At 49.3% G+C, this 19,914-nt stretch overlaps 1 protein-coding gene across 1 annotated transcript in view; it reads left to right on the top strand.

Moving 5' to 3' along the window:
- The first annotated feature begins 283 nt into the window (after positions 1-283).
- Positions 284-19,914, top strand: part of fads6 (fatty acid desaturase 6) — a 35,898-nt gene continuing 16,267 nt past the window's right edge. Inside the window, exons 1-2 of the mRNA XM_060844625.1 lie at positions 284-440; positions 11,347-11,513. Coding sequence (XP_060700608.1) covers positions 284-440; positions 11,347-11,513 — 324 coding nt within the window. The remainder of the gene's footprint in view (positions 441-11,346; positions 11,514-19,914) is intronic.

Below are 19,914 nucleotides of genomic sequence, written 5' to 3'. Positions count from 1 at the left end.
TGTCCCTGTGCCCTCCCTCTCCCTGTGCCCTCCCTCTGTCCCTGTGCCCTCCCTCTGTCCCTGTGCCCTCCCTCTGTCCCTGTGCCCTCCCTCTCCCTGTGCCCTCCCTCTGTCCCTGTGCCCTCCCTCTGTCCCTGTGCCCTCCCTCTGTCCCTGTGCCCTCCCTCTCCCTGTGCCCTCCCTCTGTCCCTGTGCCCTCCCTCTGTCCCTGTGCCCTCCCTCTGTCCCTGTGCCCTCCCTCTGTCCCTGTGCCCTCCCTCCTGTCTGGTTCTGCTCTGTGATGATGGAGCTCTCAGGGGGAGAGCTGCAGGAACAGGGTGACAGTCGAATGCAGGAGCTGACCTCCCTGGTCCAGAAAGTGACCCGGAGCAGCAGCTGGTGGGAGAGGCATGGTGTGGACTGGGCCTGGCTTATCCTGGCACTATGTGCCACCCCAGCAGGTCAGTGAGGAGGCAGCTCCGAGAGACCATCAACCTGGCTCAGGGTGGAGGCGAGAGTGACCCGGCTCAGGGTTGGGGGGTCGGGGGGTCGGGTGGATGAGTGTGACCCTTGGGCTCTGTCTCAATTTGGGAGAGCCAGAGAGTGTGTGAGAATGATAGCGTGTATGGGTGGGTGTGTGAGTGTGTGATTGTGAATGTGTGTATATGTTGGTAAGTCGGTGTTTGTGCCTGTGTTTGTGTGTGTGTTTGTGTGTGTGTGTGTCTGTGTGTCTGTGTCTCTGTGTGTGTGTGTGTGTGTGTCTGTGTTTGTGTGTGTGTGTCTGTGTTTCTGTGTGTGTGTGTCTGTGTTTCTGTGTGTGTGTGTGTCTGTGTTTCTGTGTGTGTGTATGTGTGTGTGTCTGTGTTTCTGTGTGTGTGTATGTCTGTGTGTGTGTGAGAGAGAGAATATCTGAAAAACTGAGTTTGTGAGAGACAGTGTGGGAGAGGATGTTAGTGTCTTTGCGTGTGTATGTGTAAGTGTGAGGCTCTGTAAGTGTGTCTCTGAGCGCATTTCTCTCTCCGCCTCTGTCTCTTTGCGTGTGTATGTGTCTGAATGTCACTCTCTCACTCTGTGTCTCTGTCTGTGTGTCTCTATTTTCTCTCTCCCTCTCTGTCCCTGTGCCTCTGACTGTTCGTCTGTGTATGTCTGTCTGTATGAACGTCTCTGTCTCTCTATGTATCTCTCTCTGTCTCTCCCTCTCACTTTGTGTCTGTCTGTGTGCATCTTTCTGTCTCTCTCTCTCTCTCACTTTGTGTCTTTTTCTATGTGTCCCTCTCTGTGTTTCTGTATGCGTGTCTCTGTCTGTGTGTACCTCTCTCTCTGTGTCTGTGAGTGTGTGCCTCTCTCTCTCTCATTGTGTCTCCATCTGTGAGTGTGTGACTGTCCGTGTGTCCCTCTCTCTCTCTCTGTGTCTCTGTCTGTCAGTGTGTGTCTCTGTGTGTCCCTCTTTCTCTCTGTGTCTCTGTATGTGTGTCTCTGTCTGTGTGTCCCTCTCTCTGTGTGTCCCTCTCTCTCTGTGAGTCTGTGAGTGTGTGTCTCTGTCTGTGTGCATCTCTCTCTCTCATTCTGTGTCTCCATCTGTGAGTGTGTGACTGTCCGTGTGTCCCCCTCTCTCGATGTGTCTCTGTCTGTGAGTGTGTGTCTCAGTGTGTCCCTTTCTCTCTGTGTCTGTGTGACCCCCCTCTCTCTGTGTTTCTGTCTGTGAGTGTGTCTCTGTATGTCCCTCTCTCTGTGTCTGTGTGCTCCCCTCTCTCCGTGTCACTGTGAGTGTGTGTCTCTGTCTGTGTGTCCCTCTCTCTCACTCTGAGTCTCTGTCTGTGAGTGTGTGTCTCTGTGTCCCTTTCTCTCTCTCTGTCTCTCTCCTGTGAGTGTGTGTCTCTGTGTCCCTTTCTCTCTCTCTCTCTCTGTCTCTCTCCTGTGAGTGTGTGTCTGTGTCCCTTTCTCTCTCTCTGTCTCTCTCCTGTGAGTGTGTGTCTCTGTCTGTGAGTGTGAGTTTGCACTGAGATTGCCTGTTGATGTTTAACTGTCATGCTGCCCCAGTATTTGTACAGAAGGCTATCGTGTATTGCCTGCAGAATCAGAGTCCCTGTTAAATTTCAGTGATTACTGGGGGAATGTCATTGCAAAATCACATCGAGCAGCTTTTGGCTGAAGTGAGAGTTCAGTAACATTGAGGACAGACAGTCTGAGCTACAAGGTCAAAGAGAAGACTCCAGAATAGATTACAACTTTGTTACAAAACACTGAGTGACACCAACACCCTCACACAGGAAACTAAATTAGGAACAAAAATGTCCTTTAGCTCTTGGTCACAATTGAATAATCCACTCCCAGTCAACAGATAGGGTCCAGTGTCAAATCTGAGAGGTCAGGGAGTGAGGGTTCAGGGAGTGAGGGGGAGAGGTCAGAGGTCAGAGAGTGAGGAGGTTGGGTCAGAATGCGACGGGTCAGGGTGTAAAGGGTCAGTGTGTGAGAGGCCAGGGTGTAAGAGGTCAAGATGTGAGGGGTCAGGGTGTGAAAGGTCAGGGTGTGAGGGGTGGGGGAGTTAAAACGTTGGGTGTGAAGATGTGAGGAATGAACTGTGAGGGGTCCTTGAGCAGTTTGAGTGTAGGATCCTGCTCATGGATGGTATGCAGTAGCCTCCATGGGGGGAGGGGGGGGGCTCATTGAGATGGCTGAGAGTGGCCCCTTTGGAGAGTTGCAACAACAAACATTAATAACTCAGCAGGGTGGGGGACAGGAGCATTGAGCGAGAGGGGAGGGTGGGGGAGGAGAGAGTTGGGTTGGAGAGGAGAGAGGGGGAGGGGAGAGTGAGGTGAGAGTAAAGTGAGGGGAAGAGAGAGTGGAGGGAGAGGAGAGTGTGGGATGGGAGAGTGAGGGGTAGGGGAGAGTGAGTGGAAGGAAGGGTGGGAGAGGGGAGAGTGAAGGAGAGTGAAGAGTCCAGGTTGGGTTCCAACTGGGGAACCACGTCTGTCCCAGCAGAGACTCACCAGCTCAGTCTGACAGCCAGTTCGTGTTTTCATCAAGTCCCAGCTGCAGAGTGTGCGAGTGTAAATGATCAGAACGGTAACTAGGAGCTGTCATCACTGGGATCAGTCAGCTGGTATATTGTGGGGCTCAGCGGTTCCTGATTGGTTTATTGTGAAGGTGAGTATGAAGAAAACGCTGAAGGGTTTTAATGGAGATGAAGACACTTGGAGGTTTAAGGTGGGGATTGCAGAGTTTGTGGTCCACCCTGATTGGACAATGCAGGGCCTTTCACAGAGACAGCCTGGAGGGTGTGGGGCTGAGGTGGGTGACAGTATCAGGGAAGTTTGAAGCTTTTATGCAGATAAATGCTCTGAAAGGGTTAATACTCCACCCAATATCATGATGTTATGAGAAGTTGGGGGTGGGGAAAGACAGACATCTTTGGATGTCAAAGGGGACAGACCTGTTATTCTGTCTTAATAACAACATTTCTCTCACCATACACCTGCCCGGCTGCTATCATGCAAGAAACAACATCTTGCTGAAGACAAGTGCCTTCTCCTATTCAGTCTTCCTGGTGGTTTTCCTTTGTGTCTCTAAACCAAGTAGTCACAAAAATGTAGGAAGGTCCCAGTAAACAGCACACATATACAACCTGATTATATTCCAGTTTAATAAAGTGTAAGACAAGGCAACTAGCAATATTAGCAAGAAATAGCTGGAAAATTAACTGTGCTTGTGAGGTTTATTTTCAGTGATGAGCCACTGTGAGGAGTGGCACTGTGGACAATTTGGAAAAAAATCATTTTGAAGACACAAGCTTCCTTCCAAGCTGGACATTAAATCACAAGCTGAACAAGAATGTATACAATTGCAATCAGTGGGGCTGATAACATTATAGTACATCAATACATTATAGAAAGCATGGAGATAGTGTAAGGAATATCTGAGAATCCCTACAGTGTGGAAACAGGCCATTCGGCCCAACAGGTCCATACCGACCCTCCAAAGAGTATCCCACCCAGACCCATTCCCCTACCGTATTACACTACATTTCCCCTGACTACTGCACTGAACCTATACACTATGGGCAACTTAGCATGGCCAATTCACCAAACCTGTACATCTTTGGACTGTGGGAGAAAAAACAGAGCACCTGGAGGAAGCCCATGCAGACACAGGGAGAATATGAAGACGCCACACAGACAGTCCCCCGAGGCCAGAATCAAACCCAGGTTCCTGGTGCTGTGAGGCAGCAGTTCGAACCACTGAGCCACCGTACCAAATATGTTCCAGGGACTGGGAAACACCAGCAGCCACATGCTGAATTAGGCAGTAAGTTGAACCGACTGACCAAGAAGGTGTGACCTTTCACCAGTCTCTTTGCTGAAGAATGCTCAGGCCACACTTTCAGTCACTTGGCCAACATTGAGAATTTCACAAGCATAGACAACCTAGCCATGTGTGACAGGGGGTTCTCCTTTGGGAGAGGATACTGTTTGGGATTACCAGCTGGGTAGTCAGGGCTCGGTCAGTGAACGCTGGTCAAATTGAGGTGAGGGATTTGCATATGCAGATTGAAGATTCAGTGGGAATCAACACCGAAGTGGGCCGGCCATCGTCCACAGACTCAGGTCATGCTTGAGAAGAAATAATCTGATCCAGAAACTGCAAACCAAGCAAGACTTATTTCCTCAGAGCAGCAACCGTCCGTGAAGGAGCCGAGTCAGATTGCAGGTCCCTCGGTCACTGTTTTGAGGTGACTGCCTTATCCAGCAGAGACGTCCCTCATGACTGAGCTGTAGAAGATGAAGAATCTTCCAGATCAGCCCATGCCTGGTTGAGCAGGAATAATGTCCTCAGTGAGGAACATGCAAGAGATCAAAAATCTTTGTGGGCGGCACGGTGGCACAGTGGTTAGCACTGCTGCCTCACAGTGCCTGTAGACCCGGGTTCAATTCCCGACTCAGGCGACTGACTGTGTGGAGTTTGCACGTTCTCCCCGTGTCTGCGTGGGTTTCCTCCGGGTGCTCCGGTTTCCTCCCACAGTCACAAAGATGTGCGGGTCAGGTGAATTGGCCATGCTAAATTGCCCATAGTGTTAGGTAAGGGGTAAATGTAGGGGTATGGGTGGGTTGCGCTTCGGCGGGTCGGTGTGGACTTGTTGGGCCGAAGGGCCTGTTTCCACACTGTAAGTCTAATCTAATCTAATCTAAAAAAATCTTCCAGTGGAGCAAGCAGGGTCAAGAATGGAATCACGGTCCAACAGTCCTCATGACAAAGACCTACCAATCCTCCAAGCCTGTAGATAAATCATTGAAGAAGAACCTTCAAACTACCTGAATTTGTGAAATCAGAGACCTTCAGGGAGGTGGGCTATTTGTAATTATTGTTATGTTGAAAGATGTGTAAATGTTGATGGTGGAGAGAAAGCTGGGGGTGGGGGGATGGGGGTGGGGGGTATTGTATAAGGTAATGGTTCTGAAAAGTTAATGTTGTGGACAGCTCCACCCAATCAGATGATGTCGTTAGGAGCTGGGTGGGTAAAGGTGGAACATCTTTGACAGGTTGAAGAGGATAGACCTCATGGCTGCTGTTACACTGTCTAAGATGCAAATGTACCTTACAACTAACTGCTACCATACAATAACCCACACCGTGTTTAAGACAACAGACCCCTTTCATTTCGTCTGCCACTCGAAACCAAGTGCACCATCAGACCCAGTCAGGGCAAGAGAATGTGCCAGCTCACTCTCCCAACCATCAGCTGGCTGTGGTGGGCACTGTCACAACCCACAACAGAGGCCATGGCGGGGATTTGCAAAGAGACATCTGAATCTCTGTGGACCAGGAGCTGCCACAGGAGGTGTAAAACCCTGTGCCCACACCTCACCTCCATTCAAGGCCCCAAAGGATCCCTTCACTTCCGGTGGAGATTTTCCTGTACATCTGCCCATCTCATCTACTGCGTCCGTTGCTCTCGATGTGGTCTCCTCTACATCGGGGAGACAGAACACCAACTTGCAGAGTGGTTCAGGAAATATCTCCGGGTCACACATACACACCCAACAACCCCACCACCCTGTGGCTGACCACTTTAATTCCCCCTCCCACTCCACCAAATACATGGAAGTCCTGGGTTTCCTCCGTCGCCAAACCCTAGCCACCCAATGCCTGAAGGAAGAACACCCATCTTCCACCTTGGGACCATTCAACCACACGGCATCAACATCAACTTCACCAGTTTCCAAATCCCCCCTCCCCCCGCCACATCCCAAATCCAACCCTCCAACACTGCCCTCTGGTACTATCCTACCTGTCCATCTCTCTTCCCACCTTTCCACTCCATGCTCCCTACCAACCTAATACAATTACCCCCCACCTGCATCCACCTATCACCTTGTCAACTATTTTGCACCCCAGCCCCCCCCCACCCTCCTATTTACCTCTCAGCCCCTCTCCCCCTCCATATTCGGCTTACACCCAAAACGTTAACTCTCCTGCTCCTCAGGTTTTACCACCTTTTCGAATAGGGGTCACTGTGGGTCAGTGTTAGCACAGGGTGCTGGGTCAGCACAAAGGCGCTGTCATGAACTGATTGGGAGGATGGTGGGAAGTGGATTGGATAGCTGTGCCTAAAGGCAACAATTTTCTGCATGACGGTTTCAGAAGTCGACGAACTGAGCTACAGGGGGTTGGTGATGCCCTGGATATGTAGCTGGAAACACTCTTAATGTCAGGTATGGCATCAAGGGTGCCAGGTATCTGGTTCAGCCTGGGCAGACTCCAGGGAGGCAGATGGAGTCAGTTATTAGGGAGTGGGACCTGAAAATAATGGCTTTGCTCTTTCCCAGTCGTCAGTTGGATCAAATTCCCACTCATGCAGGTTTGGATTTTGGATAGGCAGTCCAAATAATAGAGACAGTAAGGGAATCCGAAGAGGTCATGGTAAAGGAAAGTATATACATGGAAATTTGATGCACTATCCGATGGTGTCTCCAAGGACCAACATGGAAGTGAGGAGCAGAAGGAGATCCAAGGGAGTTTTTTAGGGCACACCAGCAGAGAGAACATGGAGGACTGGGAGAAACCAGCAGAGAGAACATGGAGGACTGGGAGAAACCAGTAGAGAGAACATGGAGGACTGGGAGAAACCAGCAGAGAGAACATGGAGGACTGGGAGAAACCAGTAGAGAGAACATGGAGGACTGGGAGAAACCAGCAGAGAGAACATGGAGGACTGGGAGAAACCAGTAGAGAGAACATGGAGGACTGGGAGAAACCAGCAGAGAGAACATGGAGGACTGGGAGAAACCAGCAGAGAGAACATGGAGGACTGGGAGAAACCAGTAGAGAGAACATGGAGGACTGGGAGAAACCAGCAGAGAGAACATGGAGGACTGGGAGAAACCAGCAGAGAGAACATGGAGGACTGGGGGAAACCAGCAGAGAGAACATGGAGGACTGGGAGAAACCAGTAGAGAGAACATGGAGGACTGGGAGAAACCAGCAGAGAGAACATGGAGGACTGGGAGAAACCAGCAGAGAGAACATGGAGGACTGGGAGAAACCAGTAGAGAGAACATGGAGGACTGGGAGAAACCAGCAGAGAGAACATGGAGGACTGGGAGAAACCAGTAGAGAGAACATGGAGGACTGGGAGAAACCAGCAGAGAGAACATGGAGGACTGGGAGAAACCAGTAGAGAGAACATGGAGGACTGGGAGAAACCAGCAGAGAGAACATGGAGGACTGGGAGAAACCAGCAGAGAGAACATGGAGGACTGGGAGAAACCAGTAGAGAGAACATGGAGGACTGGGAGAAACCAGCAGAGAGAACATGGAGGACTGGGAGAAACCAGTAGAGAGAACATGGAGGACTGGGAGAAACCAGCAGAGAGAACATGGAGGACTGGGAGAAACCAGTAGAGAGAACATGGAGGACTGGGAGAAACCAGCAGAGAGAACATGGAGGACTGGGAGAAACCAGCAGAGAGAACATGGAGGACTGGGAGAAACCAGCAGAGAGAACATGGAGGACTGGGAGAAACCAGCAGAGAGAACATGGATAACTGGGAGAAACCAGTAGAGAGAACATGGAGGACTGGGAGAAACCAGCAGAGAGAACATGGAGGACTGGGAGAAACCAGTAGAGAGAACATGGAGGACTGGGAGAAACCAGCAGAGAGAACATGGAGGACTGGGAGAAACCAGCAGAGAGAACATGGAGGACTGGGAGAAACCAGTAGAGAGAACATGGAGGACTGGGAGAAACCAGCAGAGAGAACATGGAGGACTGGGAGAAACCAGTAGAGAGAACATGGAGGACTGGGAGAAACCAGCAGAGAGAACATGGAGGACTGGGAGAAACCAGTAGAGAGAACATGGAGGACTGGGAGAAACCAGCAGAGAGAACATGGAGGACTGGGAGAAACCAGTAGAGAGAACATGGAGGACTGGGAGAAACCAGCAGAGAGAACATGGAGGACTGGGAGAAACCAGTAGAGAGAACATGGAGGACTGGGAGAAACCAGCAGAGAGAACATGGAGGACTGGGAGAAACCAGTAGAGAGAACATGGAGGACTGGGAGAAACCAGTAGAGAGAACATGGAGGACTGGGAGAAACCAGTAGAGAGAACATGGAGGACTGGGAGAAACCAGCAGAGAGAACATGGAGGACTGGGAGAAACCAGTAGAGAGAACATGGAGGACTGGGAGAAACCAGCAGAGAGAACATGGAGGACTGGGAGAAACCAGTAGAGAGAACATGGAGGACTGGGAGAAACCAGCAGAGAGAACATGGAGGACTGGGAGAAACCAGCAGAGAGAACATGGAGGACTGGGAGAAACCAGCACGAGTGATTGGTGAGAATGGAATCAGACAAGTGCAGTCTCCCCCAGCCACACCATACTGGAGAGGGGATGCTGTGGGACGATGGAGAGAAATCAAAAGGGACCAGGAGGGAATACGGACCCTTATCCCAGTCACAGGGGAGGTCATAGAACCATAGAGTCATACAGCAAGAAATGACACTCTTCAGTCCAACATGCTAAACATAATCCCAGACTAAATTAGTCCCAGCGGCCTGCTCCTAGCCCATATCCCATCGCTTGGGATTCTGGGCAGGAAGAGTCCAAAGGAGCCAAGGATGAGAGAGAAAGCAGTCCACCTGTTGATGAGAGAATGGTCATGATACCTGAAAGGGCAGAAGGGAATGAGGATTTACTTTGAGAGTTGGGAGAGGTGAAGGATGACAGGAACTCAGAGGAGGAGTAAAGATCAGACAAGGAGGGTCTGAAGAGACTGAAATATGACTTAGTGATAGAGACAGACTGACCCTGCCATTGTGAACAGGGAAAGGATGGTGCATGGAAAAGGTAGGAATCATGTCTTGATATTTTTGTGTCTTTTAAAAACTGTGGTCTGAAGGAGAAAGAGATGTTATAAATAAACCAGGATTTATCAGGACGGCTACGTAATTTCACAACATGAACTTTGATTGTGGACATATTATGAACTTGTTTCCTTGTGACTATGGTTCCTGTAATATGCAGGTGATCAAGAAGCAAGGGGTTGGTTCTCCACGAACTGGGCAGGTTGGAACTGGGAACAAGTTACAGAGACTCAGACAGAGAAAGACACCAAAGTGTGTGCGATTGTTCTCCACAGTAGAAGCTGTCTGATCTCTGCAGTAAAAGACTAAGTTTAAACTTGAAGAAAACTAGCTACCTCTTCTGCAGCAACTGCCATGAGCTAACTGTTGAATTAATAAATCTGAGACAGTTTCCGACAAATCAGAAGCTTCCAAAGTTAACTCAACACCTGGCTAGCTGGAGATCATCTCAATATCCGAATTGGGAAGCACAGATCTCTGAACTGACTTTGCAGTAATTCTCTTTACCTCTGTCATTTATTTCCCTATTTTTTAGTCTGTCTGCATGGGGAGGGTGGTTTACAAAACCATTACAGATTTTAGTAAGTGCTGCTACATGCCTATGGTTTATTTCTGTTTACTTGTGGCTATAGTTTAATTACTGACAATAAATAATAAGTTTTGTTTAGTACTGAAACCTAGTCCATACTCTCTGTCAGCTTAGTCTAAAAGTCTGATAAATTGGGATACTGTGCAAACCTTAAACAAAAATGTTTGCAATGACTCCAAGAATGGTGGGGACACACTACCTCAGTGGGTTACAACACAAAGAAAAATCTTCAGTCAGTTGTCAAAGCATGTCAGACCTCGCAGGAGACTGGCAACTGCAGTCTAGGAACCTGTTGGAGAAGGAGAGTGAGAGACTTCAAAGCTGAGAACTCACAGTGTGATGGTCAGGAGGAAGAGTCCCAGGTTAAGACTGTGCTGGTACGTCAGCTGGTGGTTACAGGCTCCATGACTAGAGTTAAAATCTAGAGGTAAAAGAAAACATTTTAAAAATGTACGGTAGTACACCCTGGGGAAATGAAAAGTAAGGAAAGCTCAGAGCAACTGTTTGCCTGTAACACCATGAGACACAGCGACAGTTAGATATTGGAACAAATGCAGGCCATTCAGCCCCCTGAGTCTAGTCAATGAGATCGTGGTTGACTCTATAACCTCGATTTCCTACTCTGATTAAAGATCTGTTGATCGTAGACTTGGACATATGTAGAAATCATTAGAGGCAATGTCGAGAGTCATAGAGCCCTACAGCACGGAGGGAGACAGGCCCTTTGGCCCATTCTGGTCCATGCTGACCAAAATGTCATCCCCATTTCCCTGCATTTGGCCCATATCCTTCTAATCCTTTGCTATCCATCTCTGTGGGGGATGGGTGCGCCCCATGCCTCCCTTTGACAGGGTGCTTGTTGGCAGTGTTGGCGAAGGTGTTGGTGTGGTGGGGCAAGCACTCAGTGCCCTTATAGCCCCGCCCAATCAGCGACCAGCTGACTCCCAGCCTGGGAGTTGGCTCAGGACCATGGCACGGCCTGATGAGCTGGGGGCAGTGTGTGTCACTGGCTGAGGTGGAAGTTATCCTCCATCTCCTGGAGCTGAAATTGATGGAAGGTTAGAGCGAGGTGGAGATGATTACTTTGGCATATGGTAGACCGAGGGCAACCACGTCATTCGTAGTGGGTGCAAGGGGCTGGTGGGTCGCAGGTTGGAGATTTCGGGAGAGAGATGCCAGGGGATGTGAGAAAGAACATTCTTTGACTGCAAGTGACCTTGTCTTTAAGAATGGGGCAACTGGAGACATGGGATACTCTAAAGAGAGACAGCACGGGGTAATGGGATTGATGGTCACTGTACAGAGAGCTCACAGTGATTCAGTCTCCTGTGCTGTCATTACTCAGTGAGAGCTGGGCGGAGGTACTGGATGGGGGTTGGGAAGATTGACTGTAGCTCCTGTTTATCATGCAGGGTTCATGCTCCTGCAGTCGGAACGCTGGCTGCCCCTCTGTCTGGGAATCCTGCTGCTGGGCACAACTCACACCATCGTCTCAGTGAAAGGGAGTCACTTGGCTAGTCACAGCTCGCTCAGCCAATCCCGCTCCTGGAACAAGCTCTGGGCCGTGCTGTTCATCGAGGTAAGGCAAGCTGTGTGATCAAAACAGACAACGAGGAGCCACCCCCTCACATAGTAACAGGAGGAGGCCACTCAGTCCCTCTAGTCAGTTCTGCTACTCAATTAGAGTGAGATCAAACAGCAGATGCTGGAATCCAAAAGGAGACAACCAGGAGCCTGGTAAAACACAGCAAGTAAGGCAGCTGCCTGGCTTCCTGGACAGCCTCCTGTTCCGTTCCTCAGTTAGAATGATACTGATTCCTTGCTTAACTCCATCCAGCTGCCTGCTATCCCTGATAATCCAATTGGGTGGTCAGGAAAATTCTCTGAAGATTGATTGCAAAACCTGTTGGGTACTCATTCTCTCTAACTCTTCTAAAATATGAGAAAACACAATTCATTTCATCATTACCGTGGCTCATAGCACCAGAGCCCTGGGTTCGATCCCAGCCTCGGGTGACTGACTGTGTGAAGTGTGCATGTTCTCCCTGTGTCTGCGTGGGTTCCCTCCGGTTTCCTCCCACAGTCCAAACATGTGCAGGTTAGGTGAATTGGCCGTGCTAAATTACCCGTAGTGTTCAGGGATGTGTAGGTTAGGTGCATTATAGAGTCATAGAGATGTACAGCACAGAAACAGACCCTTCGGTCCAACCTGTCCATGCCAACCAGGTATCCCAACCCAACCTAGTCCCACCTGCCAGCACCCGGCCCATATCCCTCCAAACCCTTCCTATTCATATACCCATCCAAATGCCTCTTAAATGGTGCAATTGTACCAGCCTCCACCACATCCTGTGGCAGCTCATTCCATACACACACCACCCTCTGTGTGAAAAAGTTGCCCCGTAGGTCTCTTTTATATCTTTCCTCTCTCACCTTAAACCAATGCCCTCTCGTTCTGGACACCCCCACCCCAGCGAAAAGACCTTGTCTATTTATCCTATCCATGCCTCTCATAATTTTGTAAATCTCTATAAGGTCACCCCTCAGCTCCAGAGAAAACAGCCCCAGCCTATTCAGCCTCCCCCTGTAGCTCAAATCCTCCAACCCTGGCAACACCCTTGTAAATCTTTTCTGAACCCTTTCAGGTTTCACAACATCTTTCCGATAGGAAGGAGACCAGAATTGCACGCAATATTCCAACAGTGGCCTTACCAATGTCCTGTACAGCCGCAACATCATCTCCTAATTCCTGTACTCAATACTCTGACCAATAAAGGAAAGCATACCAAGTGCTTTCTTCACTATCCTATCTACCTGCGACTCCACTTTCAAGGAGCTATGAACCTGCACTCCAAGGTCTCTTTGTTCAGCAACACTCCCTCGGACCTTACCATTAAGTGTATAAGTCCTGCTAAGGTTTGCCTTTCCAAAGTGCAGCACCTCATATTTATCTAAGTTAAACTCCATCTGCCACTCCTCAGCCCATTGGCCCATCTGGTCCAGATCCTGTTGTAATCTGAGGTAACCTTCTTCGTTGTCCACTACACCTCCAATTTTGGTGTCATCTGCAAACTTACTAACTGTACCTCTTATGCTCACATCCAAATCATTTATATAAATGATGAAAAGGATGGACCCAGCACTGATCCTTGTGGCACTCCACTGGTCACAGGCCTCCAGTCTGAAAAACAACCCTCCACCACCACCCTCTGTCTTCTACCTTTGAGCCAGTTCTGTATCCAAATGGCTAGTTCTCCCTGTATTCCATGAGATCTAACCTTGCTAATCAGTCTCCCATGGGGAACCTTATCGAACGCCTTACTGAAGTCCATATAGATCACGTCTACCACTCTGCCCTCATCAATCCTCTGTTACTTCTTCAAAACACTCAATCAAGTTTGTGAGATATGATTTCCCACGCACAAAGCCATGCTGACTATTCCTAATCAGTCCTTGCCTTTCCAAATACATGTGCATCCTGTCCCTCAGGATTCCCTCCAACAACTTGCCCACCACCGAGGTCAGGCTCACCGGTCTATAGTCCCCTGGCTTATCTTTACCGCCCTTCTTAAACAGTGGCACCACGTTTGCCAACCTCCAGTCTTCCGGCACCTCACCTGTGACTATAAATGATACAAATATCTCAACAAGAGGCCCAGCAATCACTTCCCTAGCTTCCCACAGAGTTCTCGGGTACACCTGATCAAGTCCTGGGGGTTTATCCACTTTTATGCATTTCAAGACATCCAGCACTTCCTCCTCTGTAATATGGACATTTTCAAGAATGTCACCATCTATTTACCTACATTCTACACCTTACGTGTCCTTTTCCACAGTAAATACTGATGCAAAATACCACTTTAGTATCTCCCCCATCTTCTGCGGCTCCACACAAAGGCCACCTTGCTGATCTTTGAGGGGCCCTATTATGCTTCCTTCTTTTTCTTAACCAAACCCTCAATTTCTTAAGTCATCCAGCATTCCCTATACTTACCAGCCTTTCCTTTCACCCTGACAGGAATATACTGAAGGCTACTCATTTTCAAACCTTGCGAACATCTGCCCCCATCAGCTTTTGAAAGTTCTTGTCTAATACCATCAAAATTAGGCTTCCTCCAATTTAGAATTTCAACTGGTCTATCCTTTTCCATCAGTATTTTAAATCTAATAGAATTATGGTCGCTGGCCACAAAGTGCACCCCACTGACACCTCAGTCACCTGCCCTGCCTTATTTCCCAAGAGTAGGTCAAGTTTTGCCCCTTTTCTAGTGGGTACATCCATATAGTCAGTGGTAGGGGTAGAGTCATAGGTTAGGGGAATGGGTCTGGGTGGGTTACTCTTCGGAGGGTCGGTGTGAACCTGTTGGGCTGAATGGATTCTATGATTATGTATGGCCCTCTCCCCCAGAACTGTTCTCTATTCTCTCGGTGAGCACAGGGACCCTCCCCTGGGTGGTTTTTTTCCCAATGCTGCCGTGGCCAAGCCCAACCGATCTGTCCTGGGTGAGCCAATGTTTTAAAATTCAGAATATCTTGTCCATCTCCAGGTGTACAGGTGCCCAGTTTAACTAAAGCCCAGTATGAGCAGGTTTCAGGTCACTGTGAAATAGCAGCAACCCAGAATACAGATTCTGCATTGGCAACGCATCACTCGGTGGGATGGGAATATTAGCATTAATGTTCGCATGAAATGGAATCCAACTGTTTTCCATTGGTATCTCAGTGTAAACAAAGGAGGAAGAGGAACCATGGGGCTGGGTAGGGTCTCACCTGAGGTGATGTTGCCCCTTTATCAAGGTTACACTGTCCTATTTTTCAGAGAGGTTGTAGATGCAGCGATTTGAAGGGTTTGAGGACCAGTTTGATGATAGCTAGCAGGTACTGCCTCAGGCAAAAGGCTTTCACATTTAAAAAAAAATGAAAGGAGAGTGGCCAGTTCTCCCAGCTCAGTTTTTCTCTGGTTTGGTTTGGTTTGGTTTGAGCAGGCAGTCAGTTGTGAAGCTGCTGGACTCAGAAGCAGGTACACACTGATCCTCCCTCTCTCTGACATTCCTCCATTAAGTTCCAGGGTTTGATTTTGCCTTTAGTGCCAAGGGGTGTTCATAGGGATTGTTGCAAGTATTTCGAACAGTATCATTAAGTTGGGATAATCCGTTGGGTTTTCAGCTGGGTAAAGTTATTCTACATTCTGTTCTCTTTTGTTTATGCTTAATTCGGTAATCAGGCAAATAAATTCTGTGTTTTTAAAACTGAGTTTAAAACTGCATCCCTCCTGGAATATCCACTTTACACCTGCTTAAAGCAACTAGCAAAGTTAGGGGCCGGGCTACTTTCCTGAGATGTTTGAGGGCGTCTGGCCTGGTCCATAACAGGTCACCGAGCCAAAAGGCATGACTGAGAAACTAAATGTGCTGCTCTCTCGAGTTTAGAAGAATGAGGGAAGTTCTAATTGAGATATGCAAAATAATAAAGAGAGTGACAAAGCAGACACAGAGAGGATGTTTTCTCTCATGGCGAAATCCAGAATGAGCGGTCATCATTTTAGAATAAAGGGGGAGCAAATATAAACCAGAGATGGGGAGGAATCACATCTCTCGAAAGGTCATGAATCATTGCTGCAGAGTGTGGTGCATGCTGGGACATTGAGTAAATGTAAGGAGGATAATTTATTACTGAAGGGTTGAAAGGTTACGGGGAGCAGGCAGGAAAGTGGAGTTGAGGCCAAGGTGTGATCAGCCATGCAACCATATCCTGTGAATGAAACATATCAAACAGCAGAGCCTACTCGATAGGCTGAATGGCCGACTCCTGTTCCTGGTTCTTATACACACACACACACACAAACGTTACATCTGTATTTACCATCGTAAAAGATGCTGCTGATGTCTTAGTGATAAAGGAGCTGGAGAAACATTGGAAAGCCTAAAAGTGGAACCTAGAAGGAAAACAACCAGTAAAACTTGCAATGATGCAGACTGGTCTGACTTGGTTTGTAGACCACAGGACAGTGCTGTAGTACATTCATTTTCCGAGTGTTGCAATTTGTTTAACTGGATTTTAGGCTGACTAAAGGTTAATAAGAGCTCCAGAATCCCTAACTTAATAAATCATTGAATCAGATTTATCAAAGGACACTGAGGAAAGTAAGGTAATGGTGGACACTGGTCATAACCTTCCATTGCTCCTGGGATACTGGGTGAGGGCCTGGTTCCTGGAGAACTGGAAATGTTCCATCATTATTCATAAACACAGGCAAGGACAAACCCAGCAACTCCAGGCCTGTGTGATATCATTCAGGAACAATAAACTGGGATTAAATTAGTCATCACCTAAACAAGGGGGGGGGATTCCTGAAGGCAAGCAATCAGAGATTTGTTTCATTTCTAATTCACACATTTGATGGGCTAACAGAGATGAGTGACGAGGGTAACATGGTTAAATATGATGCACAGGGCAATTTTAAAAGATAATCTGCCACAAAATCAGCTTATCAGAAACATGGGGACTGAGGAGTACAAGGGTCAATAGCCACAGGGATATGGAGTTGGCTGAACGCTGGGAAACAGACAGGCACAATGGGCAGTTGTGTTTTTGGACTGGATGGAGCATGACAGTAGCTGCATGAGCAAATGGGGCTGGGGCGACCTGTACAGAGGAGGCTGAGAAAATCTCACCCTGGGTTTTATAAACAGAGTATAAAAGCCAGGGAGTTACAACAACACGCTGGATCAGCCTCACTTGCAGGATCGTGGTGAATTCTGAGCATTGATGTCCAGGAATGAGGTACAAGAGACCGAGCAGAAAAGGTGGCTCCGGGATTGAGGCTGACGGCGTAGACCCACTGGAGAAGCTGCACCTGGAAACAAAAGCACAGATCGCTGGAGAAACTCAGCAGGTCTGGCAGCATCCGGCGGGGGCGGGGAGCGGAGAGAAAAAAACAGAGTTAATGTTTCGAGTCCAGTGTGAATCTTCCTCAGGAAGGGATTGGACAAAGTCTTTGACAGCTTGTTTGGGGTGGGGGTGAGGGTAGATGGTGAGAGGTGGAGTGCTGGGGGGAGACAGAAGCTAGACAGGGAAGGTGGACCGAGAGAAACTGTTCCCATTGGTGGAAGGATTGAGAACTTGAGGATGTAGATTTAAGGTGATTGGCAAAAATTGAGATTTTGAAATGCAGAAAATAAGTGCAGGAGTAGGCCATTCGGCCCTTCGACACGCACCACCATTCAATCTGATCAGAGCTGAACAATATCCCACTCCCACCCTCTCCCATTGACCCCTTTAGCTGCAAGGACCACATCCAGCTCTGTCTTGAATCTGTCCAAAAGAACTCGCCCCAAGAGAGAATTCCACAGGTTCACAACTCTCTGTGGAAAGAAATCTGTCCTCATCTCAGTCCGTACGGGCTAACACCTTGTTCTTAGACAGACCACTGGCTCTGGACTTTCCCAACATCAGAAACATTCTTCCCACATCGAGCAATTGTGCAGTGGGGAAAATGGTGCAGGAGGTAAAATAGTGCAGGGGGGAAAATGGTGCAGTGGGGAAAATGTGTGGCTGGAAAAGCGCAGCAGGTCAGGCAGCATCCAAGGAGCAGGAGAATCGAGGTTTCGGGCATATGCCATTCTTCAGGCTTATGCCCGAAATGTCGATTCTCCTGCTCCTTGGATGTTGCCTGACCTGCTGCGCTTTTCCAGCCACACATTTTCAGCTCTGATCTCCAGCAACTGCAGACCTCACTTTTTCCTCGAAAATAGTGCAGTGGGGAAACTGATGCAGTGGGGAAAATAGTGCAGCGGAGAATATGATACAGTGGGGAAAATGGTACAGTGGGGAAAATGGTGCAGTGGGGAATATGGCGCAGTGCTGAAAATGTGTTGCTGGAAAAGCGCAGCAGGTCAGGCAGCATCCAAGGAGCGGGAGATTCAACGTTTTGGGCATTAGCCCTTCTTCAGGCTTATGCCCGAAACCCTGACCTGCTGCGCTTTTCCAGCAACACATTTTCAGCTCTGATCTCCAGCATCTGCAGACCTCACTTTCTCCTCAAAAATAGTGCTGTGCAGAAAATGATGCAGAGGAGAAAATGGTGCAGTGGGGAAATCCCGGTAAAGATGTTCCATTGCTGCCTGGGAATGTGATGGAGGCAGTTACACACTGGCCATTTCTGAGGGGGCTTTGCGGGGGTGGCAGGATTGGCAGCGATGAGGGGAGCAGAAGAACATCTGACAAAGCCACTGTGATAGAGTGAGAGTGAGAGAGAGAGCGATGTGAGAACTAGACTGGAAGGAGAATGATCAAATTTTGACCCTGGGAGCAGCACATTAGTCTGAGCCTCTGTGAACAATCAGCTTCATTCCAGCGACACATTCTCAAATGGCACTGTCTTGACAGACAATAGAGTCTCTCACACTTTTCTTTAACTTGTGCTGTTTCAAAGCCAAATTACTTATCTGCTCATGTGCCGCGTCACACTTCCCTCCCCCACTTCCCAATATTTCCCCTCACCTCCGCAATCCTTTCTCCCTCCCCTCCCCTCATTCCCCCTCCTTACCCCTTCCTTTTCTTTCCCATACTCCCCCCTCCTGTCACTCTTGCCCATTACCTCATTTCCCCTTTCTTTCTCTCCTCCACCTCCTGTCCCCATTCTCTTGCCCCTCCCCTCTGTTTGCCTCTTTGTGTGGTATTTATTGTGTTCGGAGTTTCTTGAATTCACATCCTAACAGTGGTCAGCACATGGAGCGGAAGGTGAGGGAAATACGAGCAGAAAGGGAGAGCGTCAGGTACATTCGGGACATTGAAGTGATTCTTGGATAGGCCCATGGAAGTTATTACAAGGAAGGGTATGTCGGTTAGTCTGATTTTTAGAGTAGTCTAGAAGGCCAGCACCACATCGAGGGCTGAAGGGCATAAACTATTCTATTAGGACAGGTTATGGGGAATGCAGGGCAATGGAACTGCAGCCAGTGTGGGTGCTAATGCGGTCGCCACGGGTCACAGATCAGGGATTCCGCCTGCCAGTGTAGGCCCAGTTTCGGTTTTGGATCTCACACTAAGCTAGGCCCCTGATAGACTCTGGATTCACTGGCTCTGGGAGAGTGAAGGGAAGGCATTCTTATAGCGGGCCATCTCAGGTTGTATCGGCTGGCAGCACTGATCTGGGGTGTTTGGGCATCCCACCCGGACTGGGTGACCTTTCCCGGACTGGGTGACCTTTCCCGGACTGGGTGACCTTGCCCAGATTGGGTGACCTTCCCCGGACTGGGTGACCTTTCCCGGACTGGCTGATCTTGCCCAGACTGGGTGACCTTGCCCGGACTGGGTGACTTTGCTTGGACTGGGTGACCTTTCCTGGACTGGGTGACCTTTCCTGAACTGGGTGACCTTGCCTGGACTGGGTGACCTTTTCTGGACTGGGTGACCTTGCCCGGACTGGGTGACCTTGCTTGGACTGGGTGACCTTTCCTGGACTGGGTGACCTTGCCCGGACTGGGTGACCTTTCCTGGACTGGGTGACCTTGCCCGGACTGGGTGACCTTGCCCGGACTAGGTGACCTTTCCTGGACTGGGTGACCTTGCCCGGACTGGGTGACCTTGCCCAGACTAGGTGACCTTTCCTGGACTGGGTGACCTTGCCCGGACTGGGTGACCTTGCCCGGACTGGGTGACCTTTCCTGGACTGGGTGACCTTGCCCGGACTGGGTGACCTTGCCCAGACTAGGTGACCTTTCCTGGACTGGGTGACCTTGCCCGGACTGGGTGACCTTGCCCGGACTAGGTGACCTTTCCTGGACTGGGTGACCTTGCCCGGACTGGGTGACCTTGCCCGGACTAGGTGACCTTTCCTGGACTGGGTGAAATTTCTGGGATGGGGTAGCCTGCATTCTGAGTATCCCCCCAGGGCAAGAGCTAAGGTCAGGACGTGATGGGAGAGATATCCTGCTGGATGGACACTGAGCTTTGGTCCTGTCCTACTGCCTGCTGTT

This window comes from Hemiscyllium ocellatum, chromosome 25 (assembly GCF_020745735.1).
Source record: "Hemiscyllium ocellatum isolate sHemOce1 chromosome 25, sHemOce1.pat.X.cur, whole genome shotgun sequence".
Taxonomy (NCBI): Eukaryota; Metazoa; Chordata; class Chondrichthyes; order Orectolobiformes; family Hemiscylliidae; genus Hemiscyllium; species Hemiscyllium ocellatum.
This window is presented reverse-complemented; position numbering and strand designations above follow the sequence as displayed.